The 26,223-nt window shown below is 59.3% G+C and overlaps 10 protein-coding genes across 10 annotated transcripts; 2 read left to right on the forward strand and 8 right to left on the reverse strand.

The window, feature by feature from the left end:
- Window positions 1–774: 774 nt before the first annotated feature.
- Window positions 775–2,036, forward strand: ISF_06399 (hypothetical protein; the record flags this gene model as incomplete). Its single annotated transcript, XM_018850003.1, has 2 exons — window positions 775–1,608; window positions 1,674–2,036. The coding sequence occupies 2 exons, from the start codon at window positions 775–777 to the stop codon at window positions 2,034–2,036; spliced, it is 1,197 nt and encodes a 398-aa protein (XP_018702980.1).
- A 243-nt stretch (window positions 2,037–2,279) lies between these two features.
- Window positions 2,280–3,158, reverse strand: ISF_06400 (phytanoyl-CoA dioxygenase family protein; the record flags this gene model as incomplete). Its single annotated transcript, XM_018850004.1, has 1 exon — window positions 2,280–3,158. The coding sequence occupies one exon, from the start codon at window positions 3,156–3,158 to the stop codon at window positions 2,280–2,282; it is 879 nt and encodes a 292-aa protein (XP_018702981.1).
- Window positions 3,159–4,518: 1,360 nt separating this feature from the next.
- ISF_06401 (hypothetical protein) lies at window positions 4,519–5,277 on the reverse strand (the record flags this gene model as incomplete). The annotated part of the gene is made up of 1 exon (XM_018850005.1): window positions 4,519–5,277. One exon carries the CDS (start codon window positions 5,275–5,277, stop codon window positions 4,519–4,521), a length of 759 nt encoding a protein of 252 aa, XP_018702982.1.
- A 1,016-nt stretch (window positions 5,278–6,293) lies between these two features.
- On the reverse strand, window positions 6,294–7,463 carry ISF_06402 (hypothetical protein; the record flags this gene model as incomplete). Its single annotated transcript, XM_018850006.1, has 1 exon — window positions 6,294–7,463. The coding sequence occupies one exon, from the start codon at window positions 7,461–7,463 to the stop codon at window positions 6,294–6,296; it is 1,170 nt and encodes a 389-aa protein (XP_018702983.1).
- Window positions 7,464–8,185: 722 nt separating this feature from the next.
- On the forward strand, window positions 8,186–9,940 carry ISF_06403 (beta-lactamase family protein; the record flags this gene model as incomplete). Its single annotated transcript, XM_018850007.1, has 2 exons — window positions 8,186–8,568; window positions 8,668–9,940. 2 exons carry the CDS (start codon window positions 8,186–8,188, stop codon window positions 9,938–9,940), a joined length of 1,656 nt encoding a protein of 551 aa, XP_018702984.1.
- Window positions 9,941–10,153: 213 nt separating this feature from the next.
- ISF_06404 (Copper fist DNA-binding protein) lies at window positions 10,154–11,823 on the reverse strand (the record flags this gene model as incomplete). Its single annotated transcript, XM_018850008.1, has 2 exons — window positions 10,154–11,693; window positions 11,792–11,823. 2 exons carry the CDS (start codon window positions 11,821–11,823, stop codon window positions 10,154–10,156), a joined length of 1,572 nt encoding a protein of 523 aa, XP_018702985.1.
- A 2,176-nt stretch (window positions 11,824–13,999) lies between these two features.
- ISF_06405 (RNA polymerase II, large subunit, CTD) lies at window positions 14,000–16,489 on the reverse strand (the record flags this gene model as incomplete). The annotated part of the gene is made up of 1 exon (XM_018850009.1): window positions 14,000–16,489. One exon carries the CDS (start codon window positions 16,487–16,489, stop codon window positions 14,000–14,002), a length of 2,490 nt encoding a protein of 829 aa, XP_018702986.1.
- Window positions 16,490–16,951: 462 nt separating this feature from the next.
- ISF_06406 (sarcosine oxidase) lies at window positions 16,952–18,325 on the reverse strand (the record flags this gene model as incomplete). The annotated part of the gene is made up of 1 exon (XM_018850010.1): window positions 16,952–18,325. One exon carries the CDS (start codon window positions 18,323–18,325, stop codon window positions 16,952–16,954), a length of 1,374 nt encoding a protein of 457 aa, XP_018702987.1.
- Window positions 18,326–19,337: 1,012 nt separating this feature from the next.
- On the reverse strand, window positions 19,338–20,223 carry ISF_06407 (TATA binding protein; the record flags this gene model as incomplete). The annotated part of the gene is made up of 3 exons (XM_018850011.1): window positions 19,338–19,769; window positions 19,839–19,926; window positions 19,982–20,223. 3 exons carry the CDS (start codon window positions 20,221–20,223, stop codon window positions 19,338–19,340), a joined length of 762 nt encoding a protein of 253 aa, XP_018702988.1.
- Window positions 20,224–24,010: 3,787 nt separating this feature from the next.
- ISF_06408 (electron transfer flavoprotein-ubiquinone oxidoreductase) lies at window positions 24,011–26,059 on the reverse strand (the record flags this gene model as incomplete). The annotated part of the gene is made up of 2 exons (XM_018850012.1): window positions 24,011–24,110; window positions 24,192–26,059. 2 exons carry the CDS (start codon window positions 26,057–26,059, stop codon window positions 24,011–24,013), a joined length of 1,968 nt encoding a protein of 655 aa, XP_018702989.1.
- Window positions 26,060–26,223: the final 164 nt, after the last annotated feature.

The raw sequence follows: 26,223 nt of genomic DNA on the forward strand, positions 1-26,223 counted from the left end.
TGGCAGAGTAGAAGGAGCAGCGTGCATTCATATGTACCCTCGACGAGCCCTGGACAAGCAGCTTTTACTGCCATCTGCAAGGATACACGCACGATCCAGCCCAGCAACTAGAGGGAGCTGCCATGATGAAAGTCATCTGCCGTCGCATTGTTAAAACCGAACCAAGACCTCACATCTTGCTTGGCTAGGCTTCAGCTCCGTCAGCCCTGTCCACCGCACCAAACCTGTTAGTGCCTTTAGGGCGGACCAGGGCATGCAATGCGAGATATACGATCATCAAAAGCTTGTCTGAGCGTGCGCGGAGCAACAATCCAAGGAGCTCGAGTACCTAGTTCCAAAGAATTGTCGGTGCAGAAATAATGCCCACGTCTTCAGGCATAAACACTCTGATCCGTTTCACTGGAGAAAATGCTGCTCAACTCGGACGGTTCAAAATTGTAAACTTGGAACCCTCGCTTCCACCCCGGTTCTGCGATCGTCAACATCTCGTGCGGCTGAATGCTTGGCATCGCGCGGTATTCAGCCTAGACCAAGGCACGACAGCTGAAGGCGCTGTCAGCCTAATCTGGCTTGTCTGTTTCTTCCTTGTCCGCCTGGGTATAAACCGAACTGCGAAACCCAGCATGCCCCTGATCAAAGACGACCGGGCAAAGTCCCTCTTTCTGGCCTTCTCTCCCCCATCGTTCGCCTCGCCCAAAGCACCACGGCTTCGATTCACACATTGAAAAGAAACTCGAAAAGAATCGACCCTTACTAGACCAACACAAAGCACGCATGGCACCACGACGCGGCGGCGGATCTCACGGCGGCGGCTCCGGCTCCGGCAGCGGCTCCGGCCTGGGCTGCACCGGGTGCGACACTCCGATGAGCGCCCAGTTCTTCGCCCTGTACGACACCGGCAGCCTCTACGGCATGCTCGTCGTCAACGCCCTCCTCGCCGCCGCCCTCCTCCTCCCGCTCTACCTCAACCGCCGGCCGCTCGCCAAGACCGCCCTCCTCGCCACGCTGCTCTTCTTCGGTGGCTGCGTCTTCCAGTGCGTCCGCTGGGGTCTCGTCGTCCCGGACAACTGGGTGCCGCATGGCTACCGCTTCGAGGGCTCCGTCATCGTGCTCCTGCAGCGCCTCGGCTGGCCCACCCTGCTCGCCGCGCTGCTGCTGGCCATGCGGCCCGGCAAGATCCTCGGCGCCGCCGCCGGCTCTGGCGTGCTGCTGCTGGCTGCGCTGAATATAGCGTACCTGGTGCTGGACTTTGTCATTTCGGACGGCGCGGTCAAGGACTGGCTGGCGGGGGACAGTCTGGGTGGGAGCCCGTGGAGGCTGGGCGATCGCGACTTTGGCGTGCTGTGGACGCGGCGCATGGTGAAGCGGTTCACGGACCAGCCCGGGTACGCGGCGTACCCGACGACGTGGTCGCGCGACCAGGCGACCATGTACCGCGCGTGGCTGCTCTACGTGCCGCCGGGGTCGGCCGCGTACCGCAACAGGGACGCGCAGATCAAGGTCGGGATCGCGGCCGACGTGGTGGCGCTGCTCGTCGTCCTCGCCCTCGGCGGCCTGCACGTCGTCACCTGGCACCGGCAAGGCAAGGCGGAGCTACCCAGACGAAGAGTGCGTGATTCCACATACAACTATACCATATGAGAATGCTGTATGCTAACTTGCTTCGCTTCTAGAGCTTCCTGGCTGTCGCCGTGGCAGGCCTGCTGCTGTCGGCCACGTTCCGCGTCGTCGTCTCGGCGCGCTGGATCCTGCACAACTGGCACGTCATCACCGACGAGCAGCTGTGGGCGGACTGGCTCGCGTACTTTCCCGACACGAACACCATGGCCGACTGGGTCCGCATGCCGGCGACCTGGCTGCCGGGATACCGGACGACGGTGGAGGCGTTCCCGGTGCTGCAGGTGGTGCTGGAGCAGATCGGGCCGGTGGTCGCGTGCGTGCTGATCGTACTGAGCATGGCGGCGGAGCGACGGAGGGCCCGAGAATTGCGGCACCAACAGGTTGGAGGCATGAAGATGCAGGGTCACTACAACTAATTTCGGGATGAAGTACATGTGATGGAAGGGAGTGGGCGCAAGACCTAGGTGGACACGCGAGTAGGATAGAACGTGAATCATTGTTTTGATAAATACTCAAATTGAACTATGTAATTACCAAGATGGCTCTTAAAATCTTGATCTCTTTATACAACAACATCTACAGAGCGTAGCACTGGATTTGCTACATCAATTTTCTTCTTCATTAAGTTCATGGACATCTTGTCTTGGCCTCGGCCCTGCTTAGCCCTGTAGAGAGTAGCCGACGTCGCCGGCTTCGGAGCCCATCTTGACGAGACGGGCGCGCATGGCCTCGGCACGCTCACGCTCCCTGGTGCTGAGCTTGGAGAAGTCGACCTTGTCCACCCACTTGCCGATGCCGTGCTGGAGGACGTTGCGGGCGCGGAGGTTGCTGCCGCTGACGTGGCCGACGGAGCCGTGGAGGGTGACGCGGTCCTTCTTGGAGTCGTAGACGCCGCGGTGGAGGATGTTGTTGTTGTAAAAGGCAATATCTCCCGCCTCCAGCTTCACGATGAGCTGGTCCGGAAGGACGGGCTCGAAGGGCCCCGCGGCGCGCTCGGCGTCGGTGCGGGCGCGGGCGTGCGAGCCCGGCACGAGCACGAGCGACTCGTCCTCCCAGAGGGCAAAGTTGTACTGGGCGTGGAAGCCCGGGCGGGCGAGGCGCTCCATCTCCTCGTCCGGGGTGGCCTCGGCGGGGATGTCGTCGCGGTGCCAGCGCAGCTCAAAGTCGCCGTCGGGGCGGACGAGCATGTTGAAGAGCTCCATGACGAGCTGGTCGTCGTCGCACTGCAGCAGCGCCTTGACGATGTCGAGCACCTCGTCGGAGAAGTAGAGCTCGGTGAAGATGTCGTGACCGGGGAGGTCCGGGTTCATCATGTGCTGCACGCCCCAGATGCCCTTCTCGGGCTCCCACTGCCAGGGCGGGAACTGCTTGCCGACGGTGCGGATGTGCGGCCACTCGCCGCGGCGGGCCAGCGCCTCGACCTTGATGGCGGCGTCGCGCAGGCGCTGCAGCTTCTCGGGGGAGACGATGGACTTGACGACAACGAAGCCGTCGCGCTCGAGGTCGGCGAGGTAGGAGGAGATCTTTTGGGCGGGCATGGTGGGCGAGGGAGCGGACGGGATATTACGATGGGTATATGATGATGGATGTAAGGAGACAAGTAGGAAGCAACGGGATGGATTAGAGTTGGATAAGAGCTGTTATTAATACACAAAAGAAAAGAGCAAGGCCAAGACTGGGGAAGCGCGTGATGTTGGATATAAATCCTCAGCAATGCGGGGAAGTTTTGGGGTGCCTGCATGGAGTGAAGTGCCAAAAGGTGGTCCGTAGGTGGTCCGTAGGCGGTCCGTTGGCGCCCAGTAACCGGACGCGAATAGCGGGGTGCTGCAACGTTTGGGGAAGCCTCAGCGGGCCCTGGCAAGTGCTGTAGCAGTGGCGTTGTACATACATACATACACACTGTAGGTGTAGGGCGGCTACGGGGCAGTGTATGTAAGGTACTCGTACCGCTGAGCCTCAACAGCTTGCGCCGAAGTATCATCCGCTCAAGGTGCATCATTACAACAACTTCCGATACGGTAAAATAATCACAGAATCTCACGTAGCATGCCACAACCGTTGTACGTAATAGCCGTCTTGAAGGCGGCTCGGTGACCCGGGTTATCAGATGGTGCTGTGGGTAAAAATTGGAGCCCGTCACCTGCAGAAGTGCCCTGATACAGGGCGAAAGGGGCACGAGACACGCTGCAGTGTAGCAGGGAAGGAGCCTGTAATTCCAGTGTCTGACATCAGCCTGATAGCAATCGCTCAGCGCTCTTGAAGCGCATCATAATTGCCTGTACCAACATTGCGGCCTCTGCAATCATCAATTACCTGCAGACAGACCACAAGTACCTATCCCAACCAGGCCAGCAACTCAGGCCATATTCACCCATCCTCTGACCACACTCTTCCATTACCGCACTATTCGTAATCAGGTAATCCAGCAGGCACTTCAGCCCCCAGACCCCCAGACCAGACCGACCCCGCGGTCGATGACACGTTACTCGCAACCGCCAATCCCTCATCCCATCCCCGCTTCGCTTGTCCCGCCGCCCGGTCTGCCGCGGGGTTTCAACCATCGTCCGTCATTCCACCCAACCTTGCATGCTTGTCGTCGATCCGGCTCATTGTCTTGCACTTGGGCTTATCATCTTCGGATATTCAAGGAACTTTGTGCCAAGAAAACTTTGTCTTCATTCAATCCAACGCGCTCAGCCCCTCGTAACAGCGCCATGTTTTCGGCTGTTACCTTGACGTGCATCATGTTTTCAAGTCTAAACGTCTATCCCAAGTACAACCAATACCCAAAAATTCCCCTCGTTATTTCTTTTCGTCCATCCTTTTAAATCCCTGGCCCGTCCTCCTCCGCTGGCCCGAAAAAACGCCCCGCCCACCTCCCCGCCCGGCGCCCCGGAGTCACCTCGGCTCCGGCCACCGCACCTCGAACCCATTCACCGTCTTCTGCACGTCCAAGTCGCCCGGATCATTCTCAAACATCGGCTTGTCCAGGATGCGCTCCTCCACGCGCACCACCTCCAGGCCGGCCTCGCGCGCCACGTCGAAGAACTTCATGTCGCGGTCGCGCTTCCACGGCCGGTACGACGTGAAGAAGACGTACGCCACGCCGCCGTCGCGCGCCATCGCCTCGCGGATCGTCCTGACCAGCATCCCGTGTTCGCTGTGCCGGAACAGCAGGTCCGCCAGGATCAGCACGTCAAACTTTGCCTGCCCGTCCCCGTCCAGCCGGGCCAGCAGGGGCGCGACGTCGCGGCCCCAGACGAAGCCCGCCGCCTCCACGACGGCCGACGCACCGTCGCAGGCGTCAATGTTCTTCTGCATGTTGGCGACGAGGTCCGGGTCAGGGAAGTCGGTCATGACGACCTTGCGCGCGCCGAGGAGGCCGGCGACTAGCGAGGGAAGGCCGGAGGCGGCGCCGAGCTCGAGCACGGTCCGGCCGCGCACGCGCGACGGCTGCGCCTCCAGGTAGTCCGAGACCACCTTGGCGCCGTTCCACAGGTGGTTCGCCTCGGTCGGGCTGGCGCCGACGAGGTGCAGCGTCACGGCCCGGCCGTTGCGCATGGTAAACACCTGCTGCGTCGGCGGCGGCGGCGGCGGGTAGTAATCCTCAGGCTCCTCCAGGAGCCCAGCGACGCCGTAGTCCTCGTCGTTATCCATGGTGTGTGTCTGCGTGTCTGTGACGTGGCTTCTGTTCCGTAACTCCAAGTCTTTACAATCTGCACACTTGAGCCTCGTTCAGGATGGCCCAATCAACTCGTACTGTGTGATATCAAGTACCGATATCAGCCTCCCTAGGCGCCGTGGAAGTGTGACGTGTGATGTCACGGCCGGCCGAGAGCTAGATTGGGCGCAAGCCACCTTCCCTGGCGAGGCGAGAGCGAACCACGGCGAATGCAACGAGGCTACCTATATTCCGTAGGTAGTCTGGACAGTTCTCGTATAGCTTGGTGGATATCGGAACGATCCGGCACCAAAGCTGGCTGAAATTACGGCGGCACAACTGGGTGAAGAGCTTGTCGCTGTGTGCTGTCGCTTGGTGGTATGCGTATGGTAAGCGGACGGTGATGGTATCGATCGACGTCTAGTGCCACTCCGGTGATATATAATAATATGCGGTCGCGATTTATGGCTCACGATTCGTTTCAGCCCTGCTGCAGAGCAATATAAAATATTTAGAAAATGTCGAAACCTTTTTTGCGCCCTCAAAATCAGCTTTAGTGGCCCGTCCATGGTGGAGCCTTGGTGGTTGCATGCGTCCGCCTCCCACATCATACCTTGTTAGTAGACAAGACGGCGTCCCATTCGGCTCAGTTAATTAGTTAACTATTTAATACTTACCTTATCGTACACGTAAAAAGAGAGACGGCTAGAAGAATATCGCAACACCCGCAGATACCCGTCGGGTTTAGTCGCAGCGGTCCCCCAAAATTGGCGACGCTAAAACGCGGCTGCGGTGGTGTAGATAGGCCTCACGAGGTTTTGATACCAAGTTACCCAATAAGTCATGCATGCATGTAACCACATGTGCATCGGGAAATCGCGCCATGTATAATTACTCCATAAACTCCTCGAAGAAGAAGAAACACTACCAGATAAGCCCAGTTGTCGCCTTCCCATCTCAAAGCTCACCACACAACCACTGGGGCTGCCCTCAAGAGCCTGCCGCGACAACCTCAGCTGCCTGGCCCGAATCGCTGCCTTGCCAGCTCCTGCAGCATGCTCATCGTGCCCTCCTCCCTCTCCTGCCACCGCCGCCTCCTCTCCTCCATCTCCTCCTCCTTGGCGCGCTGCAGCTCCTCGCGCCGCACCTCGCGCTCCGACTTGCGCCGCTGCTCCTCCACCTTGCGCTGCTTGTACTCGGCCAGCGCGTCCCCGCCGCCCATCAGCTCCGCTTCGTTGGCCGCCGCCATCGGCCCGGGGCTGCCACCCTCGCGGAACTGCCGCATCTTGTCGCCGACCTCGCGCTTCTTCTCCAGCTGGCGCTCGCGGGTCCCCGCCTCGGCCCGGGGCGCGAGCTCGTCCAGGCGCTCCTTTTGCAGCTTGCGGTCGGCGCGGCGGTCGGCGCGCAGGTCCTGACGCGCGGCTTCGCGGTCCTCCGCCCGGGTCTCATCGCGCAGGGCGAGGTCGTCCTTGGATGGGATGCCGACGCCGATGCGCTTGCCCCGGCGAGAGGATGCTGCAGGTAGGGCCGGCCCGTAATCAGAGTCGTCGGCATCGGCATCGGCATCTCCAGCATCGTCGGCATCGTCGGCATCAAGGTCACTGTGTTGCTGATGCTCCTCTGCCCGTGAATATCTCCCGCCTCCCCTGTCCGGCTCTGGCCGCCCTGTTGGCGCGTCCAGATCGTCCTGTGCGTACGATTCCAGGATCCTCTGGAACATGGCCGGGTCATACCAGCCCTCGGCCAGCTCGCCCCTGTTCCACTTGCCCATGAAGCTCTTCCAGCGGCCCCTGACCTCGCGGTCGTCCATGTCGTCCATGTACTTCTGCTTCTGCAGATCGAGGTAGTGCGCAAGCAAAGGCTCGAACTTGCGCAGGTCGCCTTTGGTCAGCGCGCGGGCGTCAAAGGGCAGGGTGGCGGGCGGCTGTGCCACAACCGCGGGCGAGTCGCGCTCTTTGCGTCGGTGGTGGTGTCTGTGTGGCGAGCGATGCCGCCGTGAGGTCGAGGCATCGTCTTCTTGGCGTCTACGCTCCGTAGTCCTCTTGCGTTCATGGCCCGCGTCTCTGGACCGCCGCCTGGGCGCACGGCCGGGCGAACGAGACCGTCTGTCGTCGCGGTGGCGACGCGAGTCGTCCGTTTGCCGGGTGGCGCGGGACGAGTGCTCATCGTAGACCCCAGACATGATGTTGTGCGCGGGATTAAGCTTTATTTATTGCATAATGAAAAATCCGAGTATTTTCGTAGCGTGAGATGGCAGGTAGTAGAGTATTGTAGGTGAAATGGATGAACAATGGAGGTAGTGTGATGATGAGATGGCTCAGTGAGAAGCAGTTGTTTTTAGAGGGTAATGAGTGAGCCTTCACGGCTCCCGCCCCACTGCAGCTGCCAACAATTCCAAGGCCAGACTCCAGGCATAGAGCTACACAGTACCTACAAATATTCAATATTTCTTGCAGTATCAACTAGTAGAGACTATAAAACCATATTAAAATAGCTAAAGTCGATTTGCTGTTGAATGGTCTGCTAGCCCACCAACTCTAACGACCACCAAGTAATACTTATTGGCGAGTAATACATTGAAAGTCCTGCCTACCAATATCCAAGCAACAATACTGGCTGCCTTCCAATCATGATCCTACAAGCAAGCATACATGCCTACTTAATACAATTACTCGGCAGGCGTTCTTCATCAAATTATTACTAATCTACAGTCCGTGAGTCACGGCCGAGCCGAGCCTCGTTCATGTCAACCCCGCTGAGCCCCAGGCCGAGCAAGGTCACTCCTCTCATCCTCTCGCCACGGAAAGACAAGTAGATTGATAAAAATCAACTTCATCTGCCTCCAACATTCCTCTATCCGCTGCGTTAAGAAAGACACCTACTCCCTCCCTAGAGAGTCAGAGTATGGACTACTTCCTCTCCGACGCCTTCGGGGCCCGCGCCGAGGCCCTCCTCGCCAAGTACCGGGTGCCCGGTCTGGCCGTCGCCATCACGCTCCACGGTCGCATCGAGGCCCGTGCCTTTGGCCTCGCCCGGCTGCCGGACGCGGAGAGCCCGGAACCCGTGCCGTGCACGCCCGACACGCTCTTCGACATCGCCTCGGCCTCCAAGAGCATGACCGCCGCCGCCGTCGCCCTACTCGTCGACGACGACGAGAAGCACCGGGACGTCCGCTATGACGCCGCCGTCTCCGCCCTGCTCCCCGGCGATTTTGTGATGCCGACCGAGGAGCTGACGCGTGGCGTGACGCTGGACGACATGCTGTCCCACCGGACGGGCATGCCTACGTACGTTTTTCTCTTACAGACTTCCGGTAGTTGAGTTGGACTCGGAGCGTCTTCACGCCAAGCATTCATCCTGCCATCTGCTAACACACCCCATCACAGCCATGACTGGTCGTATCTTGGGATAGGATCCAAAACACCAGACACTGCCCGGTCCGTCACCAGGAACCTGCGCAACCTGCCCGTCTGCGCGCCGCTGCGCACCAAGTACATGTACAACAACATGATGTACACCGTCGCCACACACCTCGTCGAGCAGCGCACCGGCCTCTCCTTCTCCGACTTCCTGGAAACCACCTTCTTCGCGCCCCTCGGCATGTCCTCCACCAGCCTGCAGCCGTCCCGCGCACGCGCCAAGGGCTTCGGCCCGCGCATGGCCTCGGGCTACACCTGGGTGCGCGCGCCTACCGGCCGCCACATGCCCGTACCCATGGTCCAGTGCCCCGAGGCCAACGGCGCGGGCTCCATCATCACCTCTGTCCGGGACTACGTGCGGTGGGTCGACGCCATGCTGCGCCGGCCCGCCGCGGCGCCGCTCACCGAGGCCTCCGTGCGCGACGGGCTGCTGCGCCCGCGCGCCATCGTCGACCCGGACGGGCCGCCTACCCTACCGCACTCGAGCCCCGCGCTGTACTGCGCGGGGCTCGAGTCGGACTGGTACCGCGGCCACCAAAGGCTGGACCACGGCGGGGGCGTGACCGGCTTCGCGACCAAGCAGACGTTCCTGCCCGCGAGCGGGTTCGGCTGCGTGGTGGCGGCGAACAGCAGCGAGGGCGGGCACGCGGCCGGCACGGTCGTGGTGCGGGAGCTGATCGACGAGGTGCTCGGCGTGCCCGAGGCGGAGCGCCCGGACTGGGAGGCGCTGGTGGACGGGTGGGAGGCGGAGAACGAGGACGAGGACGACCCGGACAAGTGCGAGGCGGCGCTGACGGCGGAGATTCTCGAGTCCTTGTCGAAAGACGAGGATGGCAAGGATGCAAAGGCTGATGATGGCGTGGAGAATGGCGACGGCGAGAAAGAGGCGGCGGTGCCGGCGCCGCAGCCGCTGACCACGTCCCTCGAGACGTACGCGGGCACGTACGAACATCCGGGCTACCACCAGCTCGTGCTGGAGATCAAGGACGGTGACAAGCTCTTCGTCGACGCCTCGGAGCGTTCCTTCGGCTTCACTGGCATCTTCAATCACGTTGCCGACCAGCGCCTGTTCACGCTGCGCATCGCCGAGAGCGAGGCCTGGGGCGGCCAGGACTTGACGGCCGTCAAGGCCGAGTTTAGACTCGACGTCGAGGGCGGCAAGGTTTCTCAGCTGGGTATCGCGATGGAGCCCGACATGAAGGATACAGACGAGGAGATGATTTGGTTCACGCGAAAGTAGCGAGAGAGAGACATTATAGTGGAGTGTGTTTCGACCCGGCTTACGCTGGATCGGGATGTTCTTCATGCTCAATTATGACGTGGATGTATATATACACTATCCTGAGCGCTCCATCCGCCATGCATTTCTTGTTCATAGCGACGGCCAAATCGGTGGGGTATCGGCGAGCAAAATAGCAAAAAATATTGATGTATAAATCATTCCAACGTTGCCTCAGTTTGCAATCCCCGGGCTCGGGTTGTTGTGGATCGCACAGCCTATGCATTGGCAATCATCCCCGCACTGGCAGCTGGACATTTCGCCGTCGCATCCGTCAGCGAAAGGGTAGCTGACGAAGAAGAAGTCACTGGCTGACAGTGCCTGCTCCTCCGCCAGCCCGGACGTGGCGTCCGACGGCGTCTGCGGCGCCGTGGGTGACACGGCGCCGCCTTCCGTCTTGCCCGTGGAGGTGTTCACGGTGATGCCGTTCGTGTGCGGCAGCTGCTGTCCGTTGACGGCCGCGTGCGTACCGTTGGTGGGCGAGTGCGTGCCGCTGGCGTGCCCGTGCCCGTTATGCGCGGCGTGGGCGTCTTGCATCATCGTATTCCAAGCGGAGCGGACATAGTTTTGCGTGGCGTCGTTGTATGGATGGGCAGCACATCCGATGCACTGGCAAGAGTCACCGCAGCTGCATTGGTGGGAAGTCCATGTCGAGGTGTCTGCCGCTCCTGCTTGCTGGTAAGGCGGTACCGCCGTTTGGCCGCCAAACATGTAGGCTTGCTGTACTTGCGGCGCCATGTTCATGTTGCTCATGGCCTGTCGCCATTGCTTCGGTTGGAGGGGCTGCATGTAGGAGCCGTATTGAGGCGGGTATGTGAAGATGTTGGGAGTGGCGAAGAATGGGTACATGCCGTTTGTCATGCCCATGGGAGGCTGGAACATGGGCATGTGGTTTCCATTTAGTTGCCCGTTGGCGTTCTCGGTAGGGACTTGCGTTGGAGAGCTGACACCGTTAGTTTTTGACGAGCAGCAGCTTCCTGAGACTTCCGTTTTGCTCTCAATTGCGGCCTCTTGCTTTTCCACGGTGGTTGTTTGGGGTGGCTGCTTTCCGCTGCAACAGCTACCTGAAGTAGTTTCCGGGTTGCCGTTGGTGGAGCTTCCGTTGCCATTTGCCGAGCCGTTTACTTCTGGGGTAAAAGGTTGTACCATGGGCTGCTGTATCATCGGGTACATGCCCGGCATGCCAAAGGGAGGTGCGCCAATGGGCATACCCATGGCAGAGTACGGGCCCATTCCGCTCATGGGAGCATGCCCATTCATTCCATTTGTCCCATTTATCGACGGTTGCGAGGAACGGTCAAAGCCTTGTATGATATTGAGCTGGCTGGTGTCCATCCTCTCGAGGCCAGCGACACCGACAGACTGCTTGCGGCTGGCCCCTTTTGAGGACGACTTTTGAACTCGGAAGGGCGCACTCGGCGTAGACCTCGTGGGGCTTGTTGGTAGTGACGAGCCATTCGACTCGGGCTCCTTCTTGACGGGATCGGAGGCGGCAGGCTGTGCAGAGCAGGAGGAGGAGGAAGAGGAAGAGGCGGGGCCGCAGCGGCAGGTCTGCTTCTTGGGTATGGCGGCTGTCACGGCGGCACAAGAGCACGGGCGCGAGGCCGGGTGCGGACAGGAGCTGAGTGGACGACCCGGTTTCCGGACAGGAACCATGAGCCGGTCATTGGCATGGTTACACTTTGTGGATCGATGCCCGCGAATGCAGGGTTCACTGAGAGGGAGTCAGTCTGGTTGTTGGCGGGGGAGCGGCGGCGTCACAGGTCGAGGGGCGCGGACGCGTTAGCCGCTGGTTTGTCGATATCTACATACCAGGCCATCTTTTGGCCGTTAATGAGCGGCATGGTGGGCGATGAGATCGGGCCGTTGATGAGGGCGACGGCTAAGAGGGAGCGTTATGTGGTCTGGCGGGGTCCTCGGTGCGGCGGCTCAAGGCAAGGCGACACCGTCAGCGGTGTGGCGGCCGTTCGGGTCAAGTGCGTCGTGGTTATCCGAAAAGCGACTCATATGAGTGTGATGGCCGTGGTTGAAGTACGCCAGAGGTGAGTTGAAGCCGGCGACGGTAGGTTGAGGCTACGGCGCCTGGTGTTGAGCTAGGAATGTTTGAAGATGGTAGGTCGCCGTTGTTGGGGAAGTGGAGGGGCGAGCTGAAGGTTGAGGCAGATGGATGTGCGACGCTGACGAAGATGGGGCAATAAACTCGTCAATTTGCCACAGATTGAGCGCTTCGGACGGCGATGGGAGCTACGTGTCTGGTTGGAAAGCGTTGAGCAAGGAAGAAGTGAGGTTGTTGAAGGCAATGGAAGAGAAAGAGGTTACTATGGAAGTACCACCACCCAGACAGGACTGGAAGCGGGCAAGGCGCGGCGAGGCTTGGACACTCACTGGGCCACTGAAAGACCATGAAAAGGCCCTCGATAGCGCTGCCCCACGCACCGCGAGGGGGTCCTTTGTCCACTAAACCCGCTGAAGGATACCGAGAAACCCGCTAATGACGCCCACTGCAGGGTCAAAGCGAACGGGTTTCCATGCATCGTCGTTCAGTAAGGGAGGGACCTTGTTAGGCACGCTCGGCTCATAGGAGATCAGACATTTCTTCATGTATGTATATGTCTGTAAATAACCAGCCCTCCATCTCCATCTTCCGCAAACAGCGTGCAGGCACCGGTCTTCCGGCGCACGGACGGCGCGGCCTACCTTTCGATATCGAACATCCATCAACGACCATCACCAGACCGGCTCGCATGTTTCAAGGGAATCCGCTGAAACGGCCGGCCACGCTCACCAACGTGTGCGGGGATCTTTAGTTTAAATTAATTAGTAGTACGTATGCACTTTAAAAGTTTTTTTATTTTATTTTGTTGTTTTTTGGTCTTTTTATCTCTTGAAGAAATCCACCGTGATTTTCCGCGCGCCTGCTATTCACAGGCTCCCGTCGGACGAACCCTAACGATCCTCACTCACCAATAGCCAAGGTGTCATTTGCTCTACATCTGATGTGTTCTTTTCCAAGAAATATTAGTGCAAGTATCCGCCCCCATGTCCTTTCAGCTGAAAGCGAATCAGGCTCGCAAATCCGGTGTTCGTGTGTCCCTTGTCCTTCCTTGTCCTTGCCTTGTCCTGCCCAGTCCCGCCCTGTCTCGTCACACACACCCGAGGCGCCTCCTCTTGCGCGTCAAGCCCGAGACATTCAAGACTCGACAACTACCCACCACCAGCTGATTCGCCTGTACAAGCAAACGTCTTAAATTTTCCGTCATCACCCTCTTCTTCCTTGTTGTTCCTAGATAGATCTTTTTTTTCTTTCACTACCGGTCACACCATCGTCAAGTCCTGGCTAGGAAACGATAGAAAGCCCACCCGCCAACAAATCGGCAAACGGTTGGACCCAGATGAGCAAGTTTCTATTGGCTCGCTCTCACACCACCGCCAATCCTCAACCACCAACCACCGCACCCCAAATTCGAGCGGCCTTCGGCTTCCTTCGCTTGTCTTCAACCATCGGGATTGCTATCAAGCCTGCTCCTCTCAGCTCTCTCTTATACCTTCTCAAACGGGACATTCACTCGCACGCAAAATAATGCATGATATTCAGCCGTCGCTTGACCAGCGTATGGTGGCGTTCTTATTATATCAAGACAATCGACCGCGGGAAGCGTTGTCCGCATGCCATCTATGTAATAAATATACCAATATATCCGTACCGTTCTCCTTCATGCTGCCAAGCATCCCGGGTCGCCGACCGAGTCAGCCAGTCACCTCCCAACCGCGCCTTTAATTGAACATCATTCCTCGTTCACCCATCGAACCATATCGCCCTTGCTTCTCCAAAGTACTGGTAGTCTAATCTCTGCTCGTTCCATGTATCCATCACTGAATAGACTTTCACGCCCATCGAACCACAAGACCGCATTCAGCGTTGCCCCGAAAGAGACTCGCCATGATTTATAGAAAAAAAAAATATATACAATGATTTTAAGCCCATTCAACGCCAAGCTAACGTTCAAAAATTCCCCCGCTTCAGCAAGAGTCCTCGCCGCTGTCGGCAAACATGTCCGCAGCCCGCATCCGCCTCCGCCGTTGTCCGGCCGCGGATCCCGACGACACCGGCTGTGGCGCCGCACCATGACCACTACTGCCAGCCTGCCCCGTTCCCGGCGCCGCCTCATCCTCATCCATTGGCTCGCCCGCCGCATCCTCCTCGTCCATTGGCGATCCGACATCATCTTCCTCAATGGGCTCACCTTCAACGTCGTCATCCCCAATCGGCTCGCCCTCGACATCATCCTCCTCGATTGGCTCTCCCTCGACATCATCCTCCTCGATCGGCTCTCCCTCGACATCATCCTCTTTGATCGGCTCGCCTTGCACGTCCGCGTCCGCTTCCTCTGCTGACTTTGCCTCCACCAGCTTCCACCGGCCGTCTTTGACCTCGCCAGCGCCATCTTGCGTCTCCTCCGTCGCTGCTCCCTTGGATCCCCTCGCCATCGACGGTGGGTTCTCGAAGCTCTGCGCAAACAGCGCCTGGCTCGCCGCCGGGAACACACACCAGCCCTCCCACAGGTGCAGCACCAGCCCGACGCTGCGCTTCCACTTCTCCGCGCGCAGCCGGCCCCAGCCCTGCCGCTCCGCCATGCCCCCGAGCCACGCGAGCGTGCCGCGCGCCCGGAGCGCCGCCTCCAGCAGCTGCCGGTAGCGCCAAGCGTGCCGCACCCCGCTCGTCGACGACGATGACAGCACGTCGCTGACGACGTACAGCCCAATCAGGCTCGCGCCGCTCAGGTCCGGCGGACCATCGTCCGAGGCCGCCTTCTCCCGCTCGCGATCGCGCTCCCGGTCTGGATTCGCCGAGGCCAGCGACAGCGGCGTCTCCACGTTGGTGATGAGCATGTCCACCACCTCGTCCACGCCGCGGCTGGCGTGCGTAATCGCAAACGCAGTGATCCGTGCAATGTCTCCCTTTCGTAGCCGCCCCAGCGTAGTTGGTAGCCGTGCGAGTAGGTGCGTCAGTTTGGCTTTTTCGAGCGGATTCAGGAACGAGCGGCCGCTCTCCTCGCCGTCACGGTTGTTGTTGTTATTCGCCTCGTCGTCCACGTCTTCGTCGTCCGACGAGTTGTACTCCGAGTCCGAGACAAACTCGTCCATCCTCGTCGTGTACTCAAACGGCAGCGGCTTCTCCGGGGACTTCCACGCGTGCGCCCCCTCAAACAGCGGTACGTACTTGCCGCGCTGGGCCCGGGGCTGCACGCCCGTCACCACCTCCCATAGCCGCCAGCGTAGCCAGACACCGCCCTCGCTGCGGGCGTCCCAGAGCCACGCCCACCGCTCCTCGCGCTGGACCTCGGGCCGCGACATGAGCAGCGCCTCGAACTCGGGGCCGTGCTCCAGGACACCCTCGATGACCATGTTGATGAGCTGGATCGTGCGCACGTCCTGCGGCGGCTTGACGGGCACGTGTAAGATGTTGGCGCGGTTGATGGCCACGTAGTTGGGCCCGTACGACGTAGGGGGCGCAAACCCGCGATGGAAGCTCTGTTGCTGCTGCGCGTTCTTTCCCCCGGCCTCAGACTGCTGCTCCACAGGTTTGGCACCGAAGGGATGCGATGTGCCGGATGAGAGGCCCATGTTCGGCAGCGCGGCCGCCGAGCTCGCGACCGCCGATGACAGGTGACGGTGCAGCGCCAGGTAGTAGCCGTAGCCCATATACCTGTTCTGCAGCGCGCTCACAGCCGCGTCCATGTCTGTCGCTGGCGTCTCCGGTGACATGGTCACAATCACCACCAGGCTCTTGCGCTCCGTCGCGGCGCCAGGTGCCGGGGGCAGCAGCTTGACATTGTCTATCACGAGGTTCGAGGGCATCATCGCCTTGATCGTAGCCGGCGACGTCCCCGGAGGCACATTTGAGAGTCGCAGCGTCGGCCGCGCCACCGCCTTGTCCTCCTCCCTGTCCTGCGCATCGCCCATATCCTCGTCGTCGCTGGTCGCAAACGCCTTGCTCAAGGAAGCGCTGGCCTGCTGCTGAGATGGTGGACCACTGCGGTAGTCCTCAAACCCCATCCCACCTCGATCTCGTGGCGCCGTGGAGCCTTTATTAAAGTCTTGAAACGATCTCTTCTTTCCAAATGCGTTGGGCGCAGGGCCTAGGCTCCCCGGGCCGCTCTTCATACCTGACGACGAGGAAGACGCGCCAAAATGTCGCCGCGAGCCTCCCCCGCCGAACCCGTGTCGAGGGGGACCCCCGCGATTGCTATTGAAGCCACCGTCTCGCCGCGGGCCGTGGTTGCTGCCGTAGTTGTCTCGGTCGTGGTTGTCGTTGTCGTCATCGCGGTCGAAACTCTTGACAAAGTCCTCGTAGACGGCCTTGGTCTCAGCCGCATCGCGTTGGCGCTTGGCTTCCGCTTCGGCCTTTTGCTTATCAAAAACGGACTGCTTTACCGGCTTCTGTAGCTTGGCATCGCTACCAGGGAGCCCGCCGCTGCGGTCGTTGGCTGCGAAACCTTTGCCTGACATGGCGCGGGAGCCGAGGTGCCTCCCAGACAAAGAAGAGCGCGGCGCGCGTCGCGCAAGGTAGCTGTCGTATCGGGTTCACGTCTCTTAGTTGATTTCAGGCTACCTCGGTTTCATGTCGTCTTGGATCTATCGTGCCGCGCTTTTCTGGTGGCTGGTTGATGGGTGATGCTTGGGGATTTCGCCAAGTTGCAGATTGTGTAGGTTCGTGGTTTTGGTCCTGGTCTTGGTTACGGACAGGTTGGCCCCACCAAGCCACAATGCTCTCTCTGCTCTGATAAATTACGATGAAGATTGTAGGATCTTACCAACTCTTGGTCACATAAAGAGGAAAGATATTTTCTACTTTATCTCTATTTGTCATCTACAATTCAAATACATGAACTCGTTGCCTCACAAAGCAGCGCAAGAAAACATAGATCGCCAGCTATATGCAAAGACACCAATCGACTTCACTTCCCGTGCCTACAGCTTCGCCGCCTCCTTCTTTGCCAGCTCGTCCTGGAGGATCATCCCCGGGTAGCCGCCCCTACTGCCATCCTCCGTGATAAGACCCTCGAACCGGCCGTCTGTCTCGCGTCCGACCGTATCGCCCTCCGGCACGTCCTTCCACTTCCACTTGCGGCCGAGCTCGCCGCCGCGGCCCTCGATGCAGTCCACGATCTTGTCGCCCAGTACGGGCAGGAACTTATAGCCGTGGCCGCTGTCGCCCGTCGCCACAAACAGGCCCTCCCAGCCCGGGTGGAAATCCACCAGCCAGTCGCCGTCGCGCGTGTCCGCGTACCAGCACAGCCGCGTCTCGCGCCACGGCCGGCCCTCGAGCCCTCGCAGCGGCACCAGGTCGCGAAACGCCCGCCGCAGGTCCGCGTCCGCCTCGACGATGGGGACGCGCGGCGCCGCGGGCGACACGGGCAGCGCGCGCGGCACGGTGACGGGGTTCAGGTAGCCGAAGCTGTGTCGGGCCACCTTAAGCAACCTGTCCCGCGGCGGGATGATGAACAGCCCGGAGGTGAGGTTCAGCACCACGGGCTGTCGGGAGAGCACGTCGAGCTCCTCCTGCGTGATGTTGACGTAGCCGAGGACGTGGCCGGTGGCCTCGACGCGGCCGCGCAGGTCCACCAGGGCGCCGGTCCACGCGCCGGCTGCGACTACGACGAGGTCGGCGCGGAGGGTGCTGCCCGAGGCCAGCTGCGCGCCGACCACGCGACTCCCCTCGGTGACGAGCTCCACGACCCGGACGTCGACGAACTCGACGCGCCCCGTCGCCTTGACCCGCCGGTACTGCCAGCGCATGCCCTCGCCCGCGTCCGCCCACCCCGAGAGCGCGTTGAGATAGCCCCAGTCGCCCGGCCGTCCCGGCGTGCCGAGGTGCTCCCGCAGCAGCTGCGGGCTCTCCAGCGCGCGCACCTTGTCCGGCGGGTGCCCCGCCTCCCGCGCAATGCGCGCCACGTTGCGCCAGCTCTTCCGCGTGTAGTCCATGCCCGTCAGCTTGCCCTCCCGAGTAGTCGCCGGCCGGTCCGCGGTGAGCACGAGGCCCGACTCCGAGTAGCGGCCCTGGCCGCCAAGGTCCTCATCACCCCGCGAGCGCCACGCGGCCTGGGCGACGGCCGCCAGCGCCGCGTAGTGCGGGTCGGCGTAGTCGGCGCGGATGATGCGCGACGAGTCCACGCTCGCCGCGTCGAGCGGCGGGAACTCACCGCTGCAGGCGCTGGCATCATCGACGACTGTGATTTTCGTGTCGGCGTACTCGGGGCGCTGCGTCAGCGTCCAGGCGGTGCTGAGGCCGAAGACGCCGGAGCCGACAATTAGCACGGAGCTGGGGATCTTGTAGCCCGTCATGGCTGGAGAGGCTGTGATTCTGGGTCCACTAAGCGTATTTAATAGACAGCGCCTCTGCTCTACTGCCGTTTTTGGCCTCTCTCCGAGAAGACAAACGGCAGCAATATCTATAGATATCGCAGAGGGGGTTGGTGAATAGTGTGCCTCGACTGGTGATTGGAAGTGGGGGAGATGAATAGACCCCAAGACGCCGCGATCGGTCTTCCCGCCGCTGTCGAAATAGACGGAACTTTCCAAAGGAGCCACGCCCCGAATATCCCCACGTTTGCCAAGTCCATCTTGACGCACTGTACCCCGGCTATCTTGTCAACAGATAAGTTGAAATCTCCCAGGGCGCGGTTGATTTATGAAGGGCGTGCACGACGAGACTACATGAGAGAACCTTGAGAGACGAATAGATTAAAGACAATCGCTAAGAGTTGTTTTTGCTAAAGCTAAACCGGTCGAGGCCCCGGTGTGCTTGTCAAGTAAAGCCGTGTCAACTCGACCGAATGGTGTCAAACAAGACATAGCAAGAGTATTCGCAGAATGAAGACTCGCTTCTTCTGGCAGTTTGGATTGATCCACCTCGCGTTCTCCGCTATAAAAAATATTCTCCGCTGACGTCTCCTTCAGCAACAGTGCTCTCTCCTCTTGGGAAGCATTAAAGCAGAAACGAGGCCATGATTCGAGCATGGCCAACAGGTCCGCCAGCAATCTATGTATAGTCGCGCGATTAAAAAAAAAAGTCTTTGTGCTTTTTGCCTTAGGCCAGGACCGTTGCGAAAAAAAATGGAAACAAAACGGCATGACCTCCACGTTCCTGTCCTTTACCAACGCCAGTGCAATGCTTCAAAATCAAAATGATACAAACGGATGGCAGAGCTTGCTTGTGTCCTGGCAAGCGCCCACAATACCGTTGCGGGGGGGGTGTGTAGTCATGGGATCGTGACCAATATTATAGTCATACAAGTTGTTGAGGGGGCGGAATGCACTGGGCGAGGGGCGAGTGCGATGTCACCATGGCGGCCTCTTAAACCTTGCGGAAATCTTGCAACACGGGGTAGATCATCTCGAACGCCTGGTAGATCTCCTCGCGCACTTTCGCACCAGTCAAGACGATCTTGCCGCTCACGAAAATGAGGAGGACAATCTTAGGCTTGATCATGCGATAGATCAGGCCAGGGAACAACTCGGGTTCGTAGGAACTGAAGTTGTGATGGCGCGAGGCAAGACCCTCCAAACGAATGGGGAACTTGATGTCGCAGGAGCCGACAATGTTCTGGATCTTGAAATCGGTGAACTTGGCGTTGAAGCCGAGCTTCTGAATGATACGAGCGTACTTGCGAGAAGCAAGCTTGGAATCATCTTCCGACTTGGCACCGGTGACAACCATCTTGCCAGAGGCAAAGATGAGAGCCGTGGTCTTGGGCTCGCGAATACGCATAATGACGGCCGCAAAACGCTTTCCAGAACGTTAGCATCGCAATGAAATGTGAAAAATTATTGCTCATCAAGTCAAGGCAAAAAGTACCTTTGGGTTGTACTCGGCATTTCTGGCATGGAGAGCAATCGTCTTCAGATCCAAACGGCAATCAAGATTGACCGTAGCGACGATGTTCCTGGAGCAATATGAGCTTCACCGAACACCAAAATGGTTCTCAGCAATATACATACTGTAGAGTGGGAGTAATGCCACTGGGGCCCTGAGTGGCGGCGGGAGTAGCCACGGGTGTAGCGGGCGTCACCGCATTTCCGTTGGCTGAGGGCTGGCCAGGCAGGGCGGGACGCTGGGAAGCATCGCCGGTGCTGCCAGGCGGCGTCAGCTCCTTGGAAGCGCCAGGGAAGGACAGGGATCCAGGCGCAGTGAAGGCCTTGGCCTGGGCGGCGTTGGACGGATGGGTTTGAATGCCTTCCATCGTGATTGCGCGGGATCAGACAGTGGTCTCTATGTCAGAGAGCAAGAAGGCTGAGCGCAACTGCGAAACAAGCAAGTTAGCATCTGAAGCATAGAAGACGACAAGATGTAACAAGATTAAGGATGCGACGGGTGGCAAACTCGATGAAAGAAGCTTAGGAATGCATACCAGTCGCGGGAGATGAACAAGTAAATGTCTCCCCTACAAAGATTGCTGCTCGAGCAAATAAAAGTCCTTGAGAGGCGTTGACTTTGACAGCCGACAGCGTCGTCAAGGTGGCAGTGGTGGACGTGAGTGTGTTCGGAGAAGTCGAGCACAGTAAACCCGCCGTTATCACTTGTCAAGGGCACAACTTGGTTTAATCTGGACTACACAAGCGTGCAACGACCCGAAATCGACGATGGCGAATATCGCGTATCTATCTTTCGTCGGTAGGATCGGTTGCAGGCGAAGAGGGAGAGGCGTGCGAGGGCGTCAAGGAACGTGTTCCAGTTTCTTTGGCCTGATCGCGCGGGACAGAAGACGTCGGGTCTGCTCTCTGGGAGATAAGAGCTCGCTGAGGTTGCGCTCGGGCACCGGCAAAGTCGCTTCAGGGTATCAAGGTGGAGAGAGTGATTGAAGAGACGATGTAGGTGTCGAGGCGGCAGAGATTCAGAGATGCGACGTGATGATGCAAGAAGGGACTGAGGTTGGAAAGCAGAAGAGGCTATCCAGAACTAGAAAAGTGGAGTCGGCCGACTTGAGTTGGGAGGAGAGAAAAAAAATTGTTATGGGTGACCAAACGCAGGTGGTAGGTACGTAGGGCCGTCGATCGGGACTTCCGCACTAGAATGGCGGAAATGACAAGTTGGGGGAGGGCTGGCTACTTATATTTCTGCGCATGTGGGCACCGACTCTGGGCTCCCAGGCAACAGCAGACCTGGGCAACCTCCAGGCCTGTGGCGCAACCTGGGGAGGGGCCAGGCCTGAGCTTAGCCTGGCGCTAGCCGTGACACGAGCCAATCATGAGCGGTGAATCTGGTGAATTTATCTCTGCTTTTCCACCATCCAACCCAGTCTCGCACTAGGAGACCCCTGAGGTACCACACCAACAGGCCGGCGGAGAGGGTACTTGCTGATAACAATTCGGCTGCAGGTTGTTGCAGGGCGTTGCCGTCTGCTGTTGATGCCTGTCTGGCTGTCTGTCTGTCGGTACAAGGTATCACCTTTGCTTGTTGCTGCTCACAATGGAAGGCCTTCCTTCATTGCATTCATTCACTTGTCTGCCTCTCACTCTGCCTGCTTCCTGACCACCAATATTCGGCCAACTGCAGCAACTTGCAGCACACGGGCGCTTCAATACCCCTGTGACCCCTCCTTTACCCCCTGTGTGATGCGTCGCCCACCAGACAATCTGGGTTCTTTCTTCAAATCTCTTTCCTCCCCAAGACCATCTCGCAGCGGGACCACTCTGCCCAGCCTCTCTGTGCATTATTACCTCTCTCACACATTTTTCCTCTCCTTCTCTTCTTCCTTTCTACCCATGACCACCATACCAACCACCCCCGCCAGCAGCCTTCGATACGTCAGCAGTCACCACTCATTCAGCACCAGCTCAGGCTGCTCAAGCACGACTCACGACAAGACGAACGCGATACCTACGATGACGACGGCTACACGTACGGAGACGGCTACGGTACGATGCGGCAAAGGGAAACGACGTCCCGTCCTGTCACGGCGACGGCAGTGATAGGTTTTTGCTGCACCAAACCAGGACCATTGATTGACACGAACCCGACAGGCGCCCAACTCTACTTGGGCGGCTCCCACATTGCCACACCACGCAGCAGAACCTAGCCAGAGCGACACGGATGGCTGACACCCAACCAAACCTTCCATTCACCTTGGAGCCAGCCGGATTTCAAAAGGAATTATGGGGCACCAAATGGCCGCGTAACTTTCTTGTCAGGTCAACTCGCGCCACCACCTCTCGCCCCCTAATTTTTTTCCTTTCTCCTTTCAACACCCAGAGGCAGGGAGGGAGGGGGCACTCTCGATACCCACAAGCCTCACTTGATATTGACCCCCTTTTTCCGCAGACCCTTGTCAGCGTCTCCCTCGCACAGGCGAGAAACCGAACACAAGTCTCTGAAACCAGCGCTACCCCTGAGAGTAGACAACTTTTCTCTTCTCTTCTTCCGACTTCTCTTCCTGCCCCTTTTGCGACCAGGTGGCCTTTCGTCTCCGCGCAAACGCATTTTCACCAGTCAGACACGTCAAAACAACGGCAAAAGCATGAGATCACCTCTCAAGACAGTTTTCGCCGCATCTCTTGACAAAGCGAACCGCGATGCGACGCCATGATGCGTATTCGGCGTTCCGGACTCCCTAGCGCTCGCCACTGCGCTGACAGCGCGTCGCCCACTGAAAGGAAGGAAAAAACAGCATCGATCTTGCTGCCCCTGGTTAGCCCGGCCCCTCCTCTTCCGCTGGCCAAGGGGATTGCGACCAGCCCTCGTTTGCGTCTGTGAGTCATTGATTGCCTCCAACGGATACCGCGACCAGCGCCGCTCCAGGCCTCCTGCCTTTCTGCCGCTCTGATTGGTTGAACCGCCAGGTTCCCTCTACCCCCACCGCGAACGTGACGCGCCAGTTGTCGCATTGCCTGTTGGATCACTACCATGCGCGAGTTTGCGCGTCTCACATCGTTTGAATGCGATTCGAACGTGACATTTTGCCTTGACAGATGGCTCCAATACTCTTGGTGTTTTTCTCGGTCTTTTCCCGTCGATGCAGCGCGAAAACTGCGTTGTTGAGCTTGTGCTCCTTGTGCGGCGAAAATTCTGCGCCGGGGTCTGCGCAAGTACCAGTTACTTGTGATCGCTGGACCCACCAGTCCCATTAAAATCTTGGAAGTACCTCACTAACAATTCTTTTCATTCGTGACCTTGTCCTCCCTCAGCAACGGAAGAACTTTGCAGACGGCCCAATCCCTGCCAGCCCGGTGCAGGTCTCTGGGCACTCCATTCTGCCCTGGTAGCGCCGTGGCGATCTGCTTTACCTCCAAGGCATCTCCAGACCGACGTCATCACCCCTTTCCGCCTCACGCCACGTAAAACATGACGAACAAAGCTCGCAAAAGTCAGCCTTCGTCAAAGGAATCCAGGGCATCAACTCCAATTCAAAGTGCTTCTCGTAAAAAGCTTGGAACGCAGGCTTCTTGTACACATTGCACAACATGGAATGTCTCTGAACCGCGTGTGGCTTCTAGGATCACCAAAGGGCGGCGGCACGGCACACAGCCACACCACCATCTTCCTCTCCCTCCTTTCACGGAATGCACAGGAATACCGGAGGGCCAGGAAAGATCCTGTTTCAAGGACCTCTAGAGCTTTCCGTGTGCGATCCAGCCGTGCTCCTGCGCAATCTTCCACGTCGCGAACTTGGTGCTACCTTTTTTTTTTTTTTGGTTGTGCTTGTACTCTCATCACCATCTTTGTTGCCTCTGGATTTGCATGTGACATGATGACCTGTTGATTTGTCGTTATATCAGACTTTTGCCTTGTACAAAGGAACTATGAAATGAGGTATCAAACACCAGAGATAAACAAAGAAACGAAAGAAAGAAATATCCATAAGATGCCAAATGCAAATGAAGGCAGCCCTGGCTGCCTCGTTTTCGTTGCCTCGCAACAAGAGCCAGGTAGACAAGTTCAAGACTTCACCTCCTTGTACCCAGCCTTGATTTTCTTGTGGCAAGCACGGTTCCTCGTTCCCTTTTCTTTTTCTTTTCTGTTTGTGCCGTGTTTTATGTCATGTAGTACTTGGGGCCCTCGCCACCTTGGGGCACTTGCCAATTAATGTCTTGGTGAGGAGCCTTGATGTCGCAGGTCTTGCAGTGAATACAGCTGTACGAGGTCCGGTGTCAGCCGTTCATGTTTCTCTAAACTACAACGCACAAGAGGGGGGTCAGGATTTGGTCGACTTACTTTTGTGCGTTAATCTGGAATCGCACGCCGTGGGGCTTGCTCTCGTCCTCGACGTACTCGTACACGCCGGCCGGGCAGAAGCGGTTTTCAAGGCCCTGGTAGCCCGGGTAGGTCTCGTTGGTGTGTGCGTCCCAGTCCTTGACCTGGAGGTGGACGGGCTGGTCCTCCTCGTGGTTGGTGCCGGTGCGGGAGACGCTGGTGAGGATGTCAAAGGTGATCTTGCCGTCGGGCTTCTCGTACTCGATCTTCTTGTACTTGTCGGCAGGCTTGGTGGCGGCGTGGTCGGGCAGCTTGTGCTTGAAGGTCCAGGGCACACGGCCCTTGAGGAGGAAGGTGTCGAGGCCTGAGTAGGCGAGGCCGCCGAGGAGCCCGAGCGGGCCGTGGAAGGACGGGCGCAGGTTGCGCACCTCCTTGAGTTCCTTCCATATGCTCGAGGCGCGCAGCGCGTCCTCGTAGTCGTAGAGGAAGACGGTGCCCGGGTCCTCGCGCTCGAGCGCGCGCCACGCGGCCTGCGCGGCCAGGATGCCCGAGTGCATGGCGTTGTGCGTGCCCTTGACCTTGGGCACGTTGACAAAGCCGGCCGAGTCGCCGATGAGGGCGCCGCCGGGGAAGGCGACCTTGGGGATGGACTGGAAGCCGCCCTCGATGAGCGCGCGCGCGCCGTACGAGATGCACTTGCCGCCCTCGAGCACGTCGCGGAAGAGCGGGTGCAGCTTGAGCTTCTGGAACTCCTGGTAGGGCGACAGCCACGGGTTCTTGTAGTCGAGCGAGGTGACGAGGCCGACGGCGACCATGTTGTCGCCAAAGTGGTACATGAAGGAGCCGCCATAGACGTCGCTGGGCAGCGGGTAACCCATGGCATGGACGACGAGGCCCTTGTCGAACTTGGCCGGGTCCACCTCCCAGACCTCCTTGACGCCGAGGCCGTACGTCTGGTGCTGGCTGTCGCTGCGGAGGTCGAACTTGCGGATGACCTGCTTGCTGAGGCTGCCGTGGCAGCCTTCGCCGAACATGGTGACCTTTGCGTGGAACTCCATGCCGCGCTCGAAGGCGTCCTTGGGGCGGCCGTCGCGGCCGAGGCCGAGGTCGTTGGTGGCGACGCCGCGTACCGAGCCGTCGGGCTCGTAGAGCACCTCGGCGGCCGCGAAGCCCGGGTAGATCTCCACGCCCAGCTCCTCGGCGCGCTCGCCGAGCCACTTGACGAACTGGTTGAGGCTGACGATATAGTTGCCGTGGTTGCTCATCTGCGGCGGCGCCGGTAGCGGGATCGCGGCCGTCTTTGTCAGGAAGCGCATCTTATCGGTGCCCGCGGGCGTCGCGTGCTCGAACCGCGCCGGGTTGTCCGCGTCCAGCCAGTCCGGGAACAGCGACTCGACGGCCGTCGGCTGGATCACGGCGCCGGACAGGATGTGCGCGCCCACGTCGCCGGCCTTTTCCAGCACGATGACGCGAAAGTCCTCGTTGCCGGCCTCGTTGGCCAGCTGCTTGAGGCGGATGGCGGCGGAGAGGCCGGCCGGCCCGGCACCGACGATGCACACATCGACCTCGTCAGACTCGCGCTCGATGCGGCTCGGGTCAAAGGCGTCGTCGTCGTCCTGGCGCAGCGGCCGGCTCGTGGTGAAGCGTCGGAGGTTGGCGGGGCCGCGGGCCGAGGAGCAGGCGGCGGCCGCCCTCGGCGTTTTTTTCGTTGAGGCCAGGGAGGCTGTTGATGGTCTTGTTGTTGTTGTCGTCGTCGTTTTCGAGGAGGGGGAGGTGGTGGTGGTGGTGATGCTGCGGCATATAGGTCGGCCGCTAGCAGCACCCAGCCGGCCGCCGATGGAGCGAGCACCGCGCTGGACGCATCTCACCACGGGAGCTGGGGCCGACATGGTCGTCGAGGACGGGAAAATTTGCAGTCGGCACGCGCAAGATGAAGAGCTCGGGAGCGGTGGCGAGAGCAATTGGGGCGGTTTGAGGGCCGGTGACTTGTTTGCCGGAGAGGAAAGCGTGGGGAAAGCAAGTGGGAGAAGGGAAAAGAGGTTGAAAAGAAGCC

Source organism: Cordyceps fumosorosea, assembly GCF_001636725.1.
Source record: "Cordyceps fumosorosea ARSEF 2679 chromosome Unknown scaffold_16, whole genome shotgun sequence".
In the NCBI taxonomy this organism is placed as follows: domain Eukaryota; kingdom Fungi; phylum Ascomycota; class Sordariomycetes; order Hypocreales; family Cordycipitaceae; genus Cordyceps; species Cordyceps fumosorosea.